General features: G+C 39.2%; 1 protein-coding gene across 1 annotated transcript; it reads left to right on the top strand.

Moving 5' to 3' along the window:
- The first annotated feature begins 10225 nt into the window (after positions 1-10225).
- On the top strand, positions 10226-13327 carry LOC137390484 (uncharacterized). The gene has a single exon (XM_068076813.1). The coding sequence runs from the start codon at positions 10226-10228 to the stop codon at positions 13325-13327; it is 3102 nt and encodes a 1033-aa protein (XP_067932914.1).
- The last annotated feature ends 1549 nt before the right edge of the window (positions 13328-14876 follow it).

Here is a 14876-nt window from a genome sequence, read left to right as displayed (position 1 = left end):
AGCACTACTAATCCACGGTACATTGTTTAGCTGTATTAATCAATTTAAATAGTTAGCACTACTAATCCATGGTAGATTGTTTAGCTGTATTAATCAATTCAAATAGTTAGCACTACTAATCCATGGTAGATTGTTCAGCTGTATTAATCAATTTAAATAGTTGGCACTACTAATCCACGGTAGATTGTTTAGCTGTATTAATCAGTTTAAATAGTTAGCACTACTAATCCACTGTAGATTGTTTAGCTGTATTAATCAATTTAAATAGTTAGCACTACTAATCCACGGTAGATTGTTTAGCTGTATTAACCAATTTAAATAGTTAGCACTACTAATCCACGGTAGATTGTTTAGCTGTATTAATCAGTTTAAATAGTTAGCACTACTAATCCATGGTAGATTGTTTAGCTGTATTAATCAATTCAAATAATTAGCACTACTAATCCATGGTAGATTGTTCAGCTGTATTAATCAATTCAAATAGTTAGCACTACTAATCCACGGTACATTGTTTAGCTGTATTAATCAATTTAAATAGTTAGCACTACTAATCCACGGTACATTGTTTAGCTGTATTAATCAATTTAAATAGTTAGCACTACTAATCCATGGTAGATTGTTCAGCTGTATTAATCAATTCAAATAGTTAGCACTACTAATCCACGGTAGATTGTTTAGCTGTATTAATCAATTCAAATAGTTAGCACTACTAATCCACGGTAGATTGTTTAGCTGTATTAATCAATTTAAATAGTTAGCACTACTAATCCACGGTAGATTGTTTAGCTGTATTAATCAGTTTAAATAGTTAGCACTACTAATCCATGGTAGATTGTTCAGCTGTATTAATCAATTCAAATAGTTAGCACTACTAATCCATGGTAGATTGTTTAGCTGTATTAATCAATTCAAATAGTTAGCACTACTAACCCATGGTACATTGTTTAGCTGTATTAATCAATTTAAATAGTTAGCACTACTAATCCATGGTAGATTGTTCAGCTGTATTAATCAATTCAAATAGTTAGCACTACTAATCCACGGTACATTGTTTAGCTGTATTAATCAATTTAAATAGTTAGCACTACTAATCCACGGTAGATTGTTTAGCTGTATTAATCAATTCAAATAGTTAGCACTACTAATCCACGGTACATTGTTTAGCTGTATTAATCAATTTAAATAGTTAGCACTACTAATCCATGGTAGATTGTTTAGCTGTATTAATCAATTCAAATAGTTAGCACTACTAATCCACGGTACATTGTTTAGCTGTATTAATCAGTTTAAATAGTTAGCACTACTAATCCACTGTAGATTGTTTAGCTGTATTAATCAATCCAAATAGTTAGCACTACTAATCCATGGTAGATTGTTTAGCTGTATTAATCAATTCAAATAGTTAGCACTACTAATCCACGGTACATTGTTTAGCTGTATTAATCAATTTAAATAGTTAGCACTACTAATCCATGGTAGATTGTTTAGCTGTATTAATCAATTCAAATAGTTAGCACTACTAATCCACGGTACATTGTTTAGCTGTATTAATCAGTTTAAATAGTTAGCACTACTAATCCACTGTAGATTGTTTAGCTGTATTAATCAATCCAAATAGTTAGCACTACTAATCCATGGTAGATTGTTTAGCTGTATTAATCAATTCAAATAGTTAGCACTACTAATCCACGGTACATTGTTTAGCTGTATTAATCAATTTAAATAATTAGCACTAATAATCCACGGTAGATTGTTTAGCTGTATAAATCAATTCAAATAGTTGGCACTACTAATCCACGGTAGATTGTTTAGCTGTATTAATCAATTTAAATAGTTAGCACTACTAATCCACGGTAGATTGCTTAGCTGTATTAATCAATTTAAATAGTTAGCACTACTAATCCACGGTAGATTGTTCAGCTGTATTAATCAATTTAAATAGTTAGCACTACTAATCCACTGTAGATTGTTTAGCTGTATAAATCAATTCAAATAGTTGGCACTACTAATCCACGGTAGATTGTTTAGCTGTATTAATCAATTTAAATAGTTAGCACTACTAATCCACGGTAGATTGTTCAGCTGTATTAATCAATTTAAATAGTTAGCACTACTAATCCACGGTAGATTGTTTAGCTGTATTAATCAATTTAAATAGTTGGCACTACTAATCCACGGTAGATTGTTTAGCTGTATTAATCAATTTAAATAGTTAGCACTACTAATCCACGGTAGATTGTTTAGCTGTATTAATCAATTTAAATAGTTAGCACTACTAATCCACGGTAGATTGTTTAGCTGTATTAATCAATTTAAATAGTTAGCACTACTAATCCATGGTAGATTGTTCAGCTGTATTAATCAATTCAAATAGTTAGCACTACTAATCCATGGTAGATTGTTCAGCTGTATTAATCAATTCAAATAGTTAGCACTACTAATCCACGGTAGATTGTTTAGCTGTATTAATCAGTGTAAATAGTTAGCACTACTAATCCATGGTAGATTGTTCAGCTGTATTAATCAATTCAAATAGTTAGCACTACTAATCCACGGTAGATTGTTTAGCTGTATTAATCAATTTAAATAGTTAGCACTACTAATCCACTGTAGATTGTTTAGCTGTATTAATCAATTTAAATAGTTAGCACTACTAATCCACTGTAGATTGTTTAGCTGTATTAATCAAGTTAAATAGTTAGCACTACTAATCCACGGTAGATTATTTAGCTGTATTAATCAATTTAAATAGTTAGCACTACTAATCCACTGTAGATTGTTTAGCTGTATTAATCAATTTAAATAGTTAGCACTACTAATCCACGGTAGATTGTTCAGCTGTATTAATCAATTTAAATAGTTAGCACTACTAATACACTGTAGATTGTTTAGCTGTATTAATCAATTTAAATAGTTAGCACTACTAATCCACGGTAGATTGTTTAGCTGTATTAATCAATTTAAATAGTTAGCACTACTAATCCATGGAAGATTGTTCAGCTGTATTAATCAATTCAAATAGTTAGCACTACTAATCCATGGTAGATTGTTCAGCTGTATTAATCAATTCAAATAGTTAGCACTACTAATCCACGGTACATTGTTTAGCTGTATTAATCAATTTAAATAGTTAGCACTACTAATCCATGGTAGATTGTTCAGCTGTATTAATCAATTCAAATAGTTAGCACTACTAATCCATGGTAGATTGTTTAGCTGTATTAATCAATTCAAATAGTTAGCACTACTAATCCACGGTACATTGTTTAGCTGTATTAATCAATTTAAATAGTTAGCACTACTAATCCATGGTAGATTGTTCAGCTGTATTAATCAATTCAAATAGTTAGCACTACTAATCCACGGTACATTGTTTAGCTGTATTAATCAATTTAAATAGTTAGCACTACTAATCCATGGTAGATTGTTCAGCTGTATTAATCAATTTAAATAGTTAGCACCACTAATCTACGGTCGATTGTTCAGCTGTATTAATCAATTCAAATAGTTAGCACTACTAATCCATGGTAGATTGTTTAGCTGTATTAATCAATTCAAATAGTTAGCACTACTAATCCACGGTACATTGTTTAGCTGTATTAATCAATTTAAATAGTTAGCACTACTAATCCATGGTAGATTGTTCAGCTGTATTAATCAATTCAAATAGTTAGCACTACTAATCCACGGTACATTGTTTAGCTGTATTAATCAATTTAAATAGTTAGCACTACTAATCCATGGTAGATTGTTTAGCTGTATTAATCAATTCAAATAGTTAGCACTACTAATCCACGGTACATTGTTTAGCTGTATTAATCAATTTAAATAGTTAGCACTACTAATCCATGGTAGATTGTTTAGCTGTATTAATCAATTCAAATAGTTAGCACTACTAATCCACGGTACATTGTTTAGCTGTATTAATCAATTTAAATAGTTAGCACTACTAATCCACGGTAGATTGTTCAGCTGTATTAATCAATTCAATTAGTTAGCACTACTAATCCACTGTAGATTGTTTAGCTGTATTAATCAATTCAAATAGTTAGCACTACTAATCCACGGTACATTGTTTAGCTGTATTAATCAATTTAAATAGTTAGCACTACTAATCCACGGTAGATTGTTTAGCTGTATTAATCAATTTAAATAGTTAGCATTACTAATCCACGGTAGACTGTTCAGCTGTATTAATCAATTCAAATAGTTAGCACTACTAATCCACGGTACATTGTTTAGCTGTATTAATCAATTTAAATAGTTAGCACTACCAATCCACGGTAGATTGTTCAGCTGTATTAATCAATTCAGTTAGTTAGCACTACTAATCCACTGTAGATTGTTTAGCTGTATTAATCAATTCAAATAGTTAGCACTACTAATCCACGGTACATTGTTTAGCTGTATTAATCAATTTAAATAGTTAGCACTACTAATCCACGGTAGATTGTTTAGCTGTATTAATCAATTTAAATAGTTAGCATTACTAATCCACGGTAGACTGTTCAGCTGTATTAATCAATTCAAATAGTTAGCACTACTAATCCACGGTACATTGTTTAGCTGTATTAATCAATTTAAATAGTTAGCACTACTAATCCACGGTAGATTGTTTAGCTGTATTAATCAATTTAAATAGTTAGCACTACTAATCCACGGTAGACTGTTCAGCTGTATTAATCAATTTAAATAGTTAGCACAACTAACCCACTGTAGATTGTTTAGCTGTATTAATCAATTTAAATAGTTAGCACTACTAATCCACGGTACATTGTTTAGCTGTATTAATCAATTTAAATAGTTAGCACTACTAATCCATGGTAGATTGTTTAGCTGTATTAATCAATTCAAATAGTTAGCACTACTAATCCACGGTACATTGTTTAGCTGTATTAATCAGTTTAAATAGTTAGCACTACTAATCCACGGTAGATTGTTTAGCTGTATTAATCAATTCAAATAATTAGCACTACTAATCCACGGTACATTGTTTAGCTGTATTAATCAGTTTAAATAGTTAGCACTACCAATCCACTGTAGATTGTTCAGCTGTATTAATCAATTCAAATAGTTAGCACTACTAATCCACGGTAGATTGTTTAGCTGTATTAATCAATTTAAATAGTTAGCACTACTAATCCACGGTAGATTGTTTAGCTGTATTAATCAATTCAAATAGTTAGCACTACTAATCCACGGTACATTGTTTAGCTGTATTAATCAGTTTAAATAGTTAGCATTACCAATCCACTGTAGATTGTTCAGCTGTATTAATCAATTCAAATAGTTAGCACTACTAATCCACGGTACATTGTTTAGCTGTATTAATCAGTTTAAATAGTTAGCACTACCAATCCACGGTAGATTGTTTAGCTGTATTAATCAATTTAAATAGTTAGCACTACTAATCTACGGTAGATTGTTTAGCTGTATTAATCAATTTAAATAGTTAGCACTACTAATCCACGGTAGATTGTTTAGCTGTATTAATCAATTTAAATAGTTAGCACTACTAATCCACGGTAGATTGTTTAGCTGTATTAATCAATTTAAATAGTTAGCACTACTAATCCACGGTAGATTGTTTAGCTGTATTAATCAATTTAAATAGTTAGCACTACTAATCCACGGTAGATTGTTTAGCTGTATTAATCAATTTAAATAGTTAGCACTACTAATCTACGGTAGATTGTTTAGCTGTATTATTCAATTTAAATAGTTAGCACTACTAATCCACGGTAGATTGTTTAGCTGTATTAATCAATTTAAATAGTTAGCACTACTAATCTACGGTAGATTGTTTAGCTGTATTAATCAATTTAAATAGTTAGCACTACTAATCCACGGTAGATTGTTTAGCTGTATTAATCAATTTAAATAGTTAGCACTACTAATCCACGGTAGATTGTTTAGCTGTATTAATCAATTTAAATAGTTAGCACTACTAATCCACGGTAGATTGTTTAGCTGTATTAATCAATTTAAATAGTTAGCACTACTAATCCACGGTACATTGTTTAGCTGTATTAATCAATTTAAATAGTTAGCACTACTAATCCATGGTAGATTGTTTAGCTGTATTAATCAATTCAAATAGTTAGCACTACTAATCCATGGTAGATTGTTCAGCTGTATTAATCAATTTAAATAGTTGGCACTACTAATCCACGGTAGATTGTTTAGCTGTATTAATCAGTTTAAATAGTTAGCACTACTAATCCACTGTAGATTGTTTAGCTGTATTAATCAATTTAAATAGTTAGCACTACTAATCCACGGTAGATTGTTTAGCTGTATTAACCAATTTAAATAGTTAGCACTACTAATCCACGGTAGATTGTTTAGCTGTATTAATCAGTTTAAATAGTTAGCACTACTAATCCATGGTAGATTGTTTAGCTGTATTAATCAATTCAAATAATTAGCACTACTAATCCATGGTAGATTGTTCAGCTGTATTAATCAATTCAAATAGTTAGCACTACTAATCCACGGTACATTGTTTAGCTGTATTAATCAATTTAAATAGTTAGCACTACTAATCCACGGTACATTGTTTAGCTGTATTAATCAATTTAAATAGTTAGCACTACTAATCCATGGTATATTGTTCAGCTGTATTAATCAATTCAAATAGTTAGCACTACTAATCCACGGTAGATTGTTTAGCTGTATTAATCAATTCAAATAGTTAGCACTACTAATCCACGGTAGATTGTTTAGCTGTATTAATCAATTTAAATAGTTAGCACTACTAATCCACGGTAGATTGTTTAGCTGTATTAATCAGTTTAAATAGTTAGCACTACTAATCCATGGTAGATTGTTCAGCTGTATTAATCAATTCAAATAGTTAGCACTACTAATCCATGGTAGATTGTTTAGCTGTATTAATCAATTCAAATAGTTAGCACTACTAACCCATGGTACATTGTTTAGCTGTATTAATCAATTTAAATAGTTAGCACTACTAATCCATGGTAGATTGTTCAGCTGTATTAATCAATTCAAATAGTTAGCACTACTAATCCACGGTACATTGTTTAGCTGTATTAATCAATTTAAATAGTTAGCACTACTAATCCACGGTAGATTGTTTAGCTGTATTAATCAATTCAAATAGTTAGCACTACTAATCCACGGTACATTGTTTAGCTGTATTAATCAATTTAAATAGTTAGCACTACTAATCCATGGTAGATTGTTTAGCTGTATTAATCAATTCAAATAGTTAGCACTACTAATCCACGGTACATTGTTTAGCTGTATTAATCAGTTTAAATAGTTAGCACTACTAATCCACTGTAGATTGTTTAGCTGTATTAATCAATCCAAATAGTTAGCACTACTAATCCATGGTAGATTGTTTAGCTGTATTAATCAATTCAAATACTTAGCACTACTAATCCACGGTACATTGTTTAGCTGTATTAATCAATTTAAATAGTTAGCACTACTAATCCATGGTAGATTGTTTAGCTGTATTAATCAATTCAAATAGTTAGCACTACTAATCCACGGTACATTGTTTAGCTGTATTAATCAGTTTAAATAGTTAGCACTACTAATCCACTGTAGATTGTTTAGCTGTATTAATCAATCCAAATAGTTAGCACTACTAATCCATGGTAGATTGTTTAGCTGTATTAATCAATTCAAATAGTTAGCACTACTAATCCACGGTACATTGTTTAGCTGTATTAATCAATTTAAATAGTTAGCACTAATAATCCACGGTAGATTGTTTAGCTGTATAAATCAATTCAAATAGTTGGCACTACTAATCCACGGTAGATTGTTTAGCTGTATTAATCAATTTAAATAGTTAGCACTACTAATCCACGGTAGATTGCTTAGCTGTATTAATCAATTTAAATAGTTAGCACTACTAATCCACGGTAGATTGTTCAGCTGTATTAATCAATTTAAATAGTTAGCACTACTAATCCACTGTAGATTGTTTAGCTGTATAAATCAATTCAAATAGTTGGCACTACTAATCCACGGTAGATTGTTTAGCTGTATTAATCAATTTAAATAGTTAGCACTACTAATCCACGGTAGATTGTTCAGCTGTATTAATCAATTTAAATAGTTAGCACTACTAATCCACGGTAGATTGTTTAGCTGTATTAATCAATTTAATTAGTTAGCACTACTAATCCATGGTAGATTGTTTAGCTGTATTAATCATTTTAAATAGTTAGCACTACTAATCCACGGTAGATTGTTTAGCTGTATTAATCAATTTAAATAGTTAGCACTACTAATCCATGGTAGATTGTTTAGCTGTATTAATCAGTTTAAATAGTTAGCACTACTAATCCACGGTAGATTGTTTAGCTGTATTAATCAATTTAAATAGTTAGCACTACTAATCCATGGTAGATTGTTTAGCTGTATTAATCAGTTTAAATAGTTAGCACTACTAATCCACGGTAGATTGTTTAGCTGTATTAATCAATTTAAATAGTTAGCACTACTAATCCACGGTAGATTGTTTAGCTGTATTAATCAATTCAAATAGTTAGCACTACTAATCCACGGTATATTGTTTAGCTGTATTAATCAGTTTAAATAGTTAGCACTACTAATCCACGGTAGATTGTTTAGCTGTATTAATCAATTTAAATAGTTAGTGTGAGTTATTAGTCACGTGGTGCCCGCCGATAGCTCGGAAGGGTTCGTGGGCATGCGCCACCGGACGAGAGAAAACGGCCATGTTGTCATTGGGGATCCAAGCTCCGTTCGCGCAGCTTGTGACTCTGTGCTATCGTATCTGAGAAAGGATTGTTAAGAGTCTTTCTGAGTCTTGGTGACTCGTGAGTAACGCTACTGGTGTAGTCTGGCACTACGGTGTTTTCTGGTAAAACGTGTAGGTGGAGTAAGGGTGACATAAGGGGAGGTTTTGGAGTGTCACGGCTGGCAGTCTGGTACTGCGTTATTTTACTTAGTAACTTACAAGCTATTTCGGCTTATATATTTGTATTTACTTTGCCTTGTTGTTAGGTGGTGCCACTCAGCTGGGCTGAGGTGAGCACGAGCGGGCCATGAGCGCGCCCGGGAGCAGCCAAAAGGCTGAGCCATCTACCGATGGCGGAGGTGGTCAGCCACCCGAGGGCGCCGCGGGCGCTGTAACAGTGCCGCTGGTTTTAGATGCCGCTTTTTTAGCGAATCTGATGAACCAGGCACGAGGGCCTATTTTAGAAAGGCTGAGCCGGCAGATGCAGCCATTTGCCGGTGATGGTGCGGTTGAGGTAACCGCATGGCTCTCGCAGTACGAGCGACTGTGTGAGTTGGAGCACATTGCTCCGTGCACGCTGATTGCGTACATGCTCGATGGCACTGCTGCCAGAGTGCATGGGCGCATGAGGGTGGGCGACGCATCCCAGTGGGATGTCGTGAAGGCAGTTTTGACTGCCGAGTACGCCATGCCTCGACAGGAGGCATGGCGTCGCTTTGTCAGCTGTCGACTCGAATCCGGGGAGACAGTTGACGTGTACCTGGACCGCTTGGAGCGGCTCGGCGGTAGACTGGGGGTGACGCTGGAGGACCTGGTTTTTAGGACCAAGTTCTATGAAGGGCTGCCCGAGTCAGTCTACGAGTGGGCAGTTACGCACGATCAGGCGTATACTGCTGACTTTGGTTCAGTGCTGAACCGAGTGAGGGGAAAGTTGGTTTCCCGGAGAGCTGTTGAGGGTCGCCCCTCAACAATTAGCTCAGCGGCCAGTTCTGGTAACCGGCCGGCGACTGCTTCTGGCAAGCAGTTGGGGGCTGCTTCTAGCAAGCAGCCGGGAAGCAAAGACAGTTGCTTTCGATGTGGGGGTCCACACCGGGTGAAGGACTGCCCACGTATTAAGCGGCCTTCGTCTGGTACGGGGGCGAAACAGACCTCTTCTGGCAAGAGGGTCGGGTGTTTCCGGTGCGGCAGCACGGATCACTTTGTACGGGATTGTCCTGTACGGCCACCGCCTGGGGCGGCGGCAGGGCTCACGGAGGATGAGCCGGGTTTTCATCAGGAGGATGCAACTCGGGGCGCCGCATCCTCTCATATGGACACCGTGTAAGCCAGGCTTACGAGGGGTCCCATAACATCAGGGGGACCCGAGGTGGCGTTGGCGTGACAGGGGGAGGCTGGAGGTCACATGTAAGCAGTAAGAGTGTACTGCGGGACAGTCCTTGGCTGTCCGGGGCGACTGGCGAGCCTACGACGAGCAGTCGTATGCCGGTCGTTCGAGCAATTCTGAATGGTTGCGGTTTTCAGTGTCTGGTTGACACTGGAAGCGAGAGGACTCTGGTAAGTCCGCAGGTGTTGACAGGCTCAACCCGACTTAGGCCGAGCCACCCGCTGTTGACAGCGGATGGTAAGGCGTCTCATGTGAAGGGTCAGTGTCGGGTGGTCGTCGGTGTACAGGGACACTGTTTCGGTGTTACGGCACTCGTTATGGACAAGCTGTGCAATCTTGGGGTTGACTGCTTGCTGGGTGGCGACGTCATTGACCACATGGGAGGTGTCACTGTCCGTAGAGGAAGTGATGCGAAGTATTCGGTCAGGTGGGGGAAACCCTATCAGAATGGATGCTGTGGAGTACCTGCTGGGCAGGATACTGGGGCTGGCTGCGCATGCGGGGTGGCAAGGGTGGCACCGTTGTCGGGGTTGGGTGGTGATCTGGTGTCACTGCGAGTCGACGACCCCGATTTTGTTGCCACTTTTGCCCAAGGCCGATGGACCGTTAGCTGGCGGTGGTCCGGGGAATCTCCGAAAGGATTGCAGACCCGGGTCGCGGAGTACAAGTGTGCTCGGGCACCTAACCTGCATGAGCGGTACTGTGCTGAAATTGAGAGCTGGATCTCAAAAGGTTGGTTGAAAAGGTGGAGTCGGCCCATTGAGGGTATTATCCCCCTTTTGGCTGTGTTCCAACCAACGAAGGACAAAGTGCGACCGGTCATGGACTACCGTGAGCTGAACGCGTTTGTCGAGAGTCACACGGGAGGTGACGCGGTCGCTGTGTGCGGCGAGAAAATCCGGAAGTGGAGACAGTTGCGTGGCAGACTTGGGGTAGTTGACCTCAAGTCCGCGTACCTACAAATCCATGTTTCGGAGGACCTGTGGAAATACCAGGTCGTGAAGTATAAGGGGGTCCCTTATGCGCTGACACGTTTAGGCTTTGGGCTTTCGTGTGCGCCTAGGATCATGACCAAAATCCTAGGCAAGGTTCTTTCGCTCGACGAGCGGGTCCGACGAGGGACTGACCACTATATCGACGATATAGTGGTGCAGGAGTCTGTGCTTGGCGTGGAGGAGCTGAGGAAGCACCTTGCTAAGTATGGACTGGCGACGAAAGAGCCGGAGGGCCTTGATGGCGGTCGGTTGTTGGGCATTTCTCTAAAGGGAAATGCTCGTGGACATTTGCAGATGTCGAGGGGAACTGCACTCTCCGAAATTCATCTTGAGCCAGCTGGGCTGACTAAGAGAGAGCTTTTCTCGTTTTGTGGCCGACTTGTCGGTCATTACCCAGTGGCTGGGTGGTTGCGGCCCTATTGCAGCTTCTTGAAGCGGCTGGGATGCAACGGAGCCTGGGATGCCCCTGTTGAAAAGGAGGTCCGCTCGCTAGCTAGTGAGCTTTACACAAGGGTATGTCAGGAGGACCCTGTTAGGGGTCCGTGGCACGTAAGACCGGACGGTTCGGTCGTTGTGTGGACAGATGCTAGCTCTCTGGGCCTCGGTGTGGCAATCGAGGTTGATGGCAGCATTGTTGAGGATGCGTCGTGGCTGAGGAAGGAGTCAGACCATTCACACATCAATGTTGCCGAATTGGAAGCTGTGGGACGAGGTGTTAACCTGGCTATTGCGTGGGGGTTCAAGACCTTCACCTTGGCGGTTGACTCTCTCACAGTTGTCAATTGGATGTCAAATACAATTGACGGGCGCAATCGTGTTCGCACGAAAGGTGCTGCAGAGATGCTGGTGAAGCGTCGGCTGGGGGTGATCCGTGATACGATCACCGAGTACGGCTTATCGGTCACTATGCGTCTTGTACCTACTGTGGAGAACAAGGCGGATAGGATGACGAGGGTGCCCAAGAAGTGGCTCGGGCATCGTGGGATGAGTGGAGGCGAGGCCGAGAGCATGGCTGCTGCCATCTTCACCGGCGAGACCCTCGGGGATGCTGTGTGGGCGGCTCATTTGCCTCACCATCTGGGTGTCGAGAGAACACTGTACCTTGCTCAGCAAGTACGCAGTGACTTGACACGGGAGCAGGTCAAACGCGAGCTGGCTGGCTGTGAGGCCTGTCAGCGCGTTGACCCAGCTCCGAGAGGTGAGAACCTCGTGGAAACAGGCAGCTTGGCTGTCGAGGGGAACTGGTGCCGGGTGGCCATAGACGTGACTCACTATGGCGGCCAGGTGTTCCTGTCCATGGTTGATTGCGGGCCGTCACGTTTCGCTATCTGGCGCCGCTTGCCAAGTGAGACGGCAGCGCACATCGTGGCTCAGTTACGCACGATCGTAATTGAGCGAGGGCCGTGTGACGAATTGTTAATGGACAATTCCATGGCGTTTAGGTCAGCAACTGTTGCACAGTTCGCTGACGAGTGGGGGATTTCTCTGAGATTTCGTGCCGCTTACGCCCCGAGTGGCAACGGAATCGTTGAGAGGAATCACCGGACAATCAAGAGGATTGCCGAGAGGGGAAGAATTAGCCCCGAGGAGGCGACGTTCTGGTATAATGTCACGCCTCGCAAGGGTACAGATGGGGGTTCGGTACCCTCGAATAATCTGTATCGATACTCATGGCGAGTGCCTTTTGACGTCAATCTACGTGGGTTAGATGAGGTCAGTCAGGGCAAGTTTGCTGTCGGCGATGAGGTGTGGGTGAAACCCTCGACTCCGTCGTGCACTAGGCAGTGGGCACCGGGAGTGATTACCGGAGTCGTTTCAAAGCACAACGTGTGCGTGGATGGCATGCCGAGGCATGTGAGGGATGTCCGCAAACGGCGGTTTGGCACTGACCGTAGTAGGGAAAACGGCATCCGTGAACTGGCCGAAGACGGCCGGCCTAATCTAGATAGATTACGCGGTTCTGCTGCTCCCCCACCGCCTCAGCTGCATCCCTGTGAGGTGGCTGAGGTCTCGGAGGGGGATGTGGAAGACGGTCCTCAGACTGCTGAGGATGAAGTTCAAAACATGGATGGTGAGCCTCAGACTGCTGGGGTTCCGTCCGGGGATTTAGATCCTGATGAACCTGAGCTTCAACCGTTAATGCTCAGGCGGTCGCAGCGAGAGCGACGGCGTCCCCAGTATTTGGATGACTATGAGGGATAGCTGGTAGCTTCTTAAAAGCTGGGGGAAATGTGAGTTATTAGTCACGTGGTGCCCGCCGATAGCTCGGAAGGGTTCGTGGGCATGCGCCACCGGACGAGAGAAAACGGCCATGTTGTCATTGGGGATCCAAGCTCCGTTCGCGCAGCTTGTGACTCTGTGCTATCGTATCTGAGAAAGGATTGTTAAGAGTCTTTCTGAGTCTTGGTGACTCGTGAGTAACGCTACTGGTGTAGTCTGGCACTACGGTGTTTTCTGGTAAAACGTGTAGGTGGAGTAAGGGTGACATAAGGGGAGGTTTTGGAGTGTCACGGCTGGCAGTCTGGTACTGCGTTATTTTACTTAGTAACTTACAGTTAGCACTACTAATCTACGGTAGATTGTTTAGCTGTATTAATCAGTTTAAATAATTAGCACTACTAATCCACGGTAGATTGTTTAGCTGTATTAATCAATTCAAATAGTTAGCACTACTAATCTACGGTAGATTGTTTAGCTGTATTAATCAGTTTAAATAGTTAGCACTACTAATCCACGGTAGATTGTTCAGCTGTATTAATCAATTTAAATAGTTGGCACTACTAATCCACGGTACATTGTTTAGCTGTATTAATCAATTTAAATAGTTAGCACTACTAATCCACGGTAGAATGTTTAGCTGTATTAATCAATTTAAATAGTTAGCACTACTAATCTACGGTAGATTGTTTAGCTGTATTAATCAGTTTAAATAGTTAGCACTACTAATCCACGGTAGATTGTTTAGCTGTATTAATCAATTCAAATAGTTAGCACTACTAATCCACGGTAGATTGTTTAGCTGTATTAATCAGTTTAAATAGTTAGCACTACTAATCCACGGTAGATTGTTTAGCTGTATTAATCAGTTTAAATAGTTAGCACTACTAATCCACGGTAGATTGTTCAGCTGTATTAATCAATTCAAATAGTTAGCACTACTAATCCACGGTAGATTGTTTAGCTGTATTAATCAATTTAAATAGTTAGCACTACTAATCTACGGTAGATTGTTTAGCTGTATTAATCAATTCAAATAGTTAGCACTACTAATCTACGGTAGATTGTTTAGCTGTATTAATCAATTTAAATAGTTGGCACTACTAATCCACGGTAGATTGTTTAGCTGTATTAATCAATTTAAATAGTTAGCACTACTAATCCATGGTAGATTGTTTAGCTGTATTAATCAATTTAAATAGTTAGCACTACTAATCCACGGTAGATTGTTTAGCTGTATTAATCAATTCAAATAGTTAGCACTACTAATCCACGGTATATTGTTTAGCTGTATTAATCAGTTTAAATAGTTAGCACTACTAATCCACGGTAGATTGTTTAGCTGTATTAATCAATTTAAATAGTTAGCACTACTAATCTACGGTAGATTGTTTAGCTGTATTAATCAGTTTAAATAGTTAGCACTACTAATCCACGGTAGATTGTTTAGCTGTATTAATCAATTTAAATAGTTGGCACTACTAATCCACGGTAGAATGTTTAGCTGTATTAATCAATTTAAATATTTAGCACT

The sequence above is a fragment of the Watersipora subatra genome, chromosome 3, assembly GCF_963576615.1.
Source record: "Watersipora subatra chromosome 3, tzWatSuba1.1, whole genome shotgun sequence".
Lineage (NCBI taxonomy): Eukaryota > Metazoa > Bryozoa > Gymnolaemata > Cheilostomatida > Watersiporidae > Watersipora > Watersipora subatra.
This window is presented reverse-complemented; position numbering and strand designations above follow the sequence as displayed.

What these genes read in the sequence shown, in the direction of transcription:
- LOC137390484 (XM_068076813.1), top strand. Translation starts at nt 10,226, where the DNA reads ATGCCGGTCGTTCGAGCAATTCTGAATGGTTGCGGTTTTCAGTGTCTG.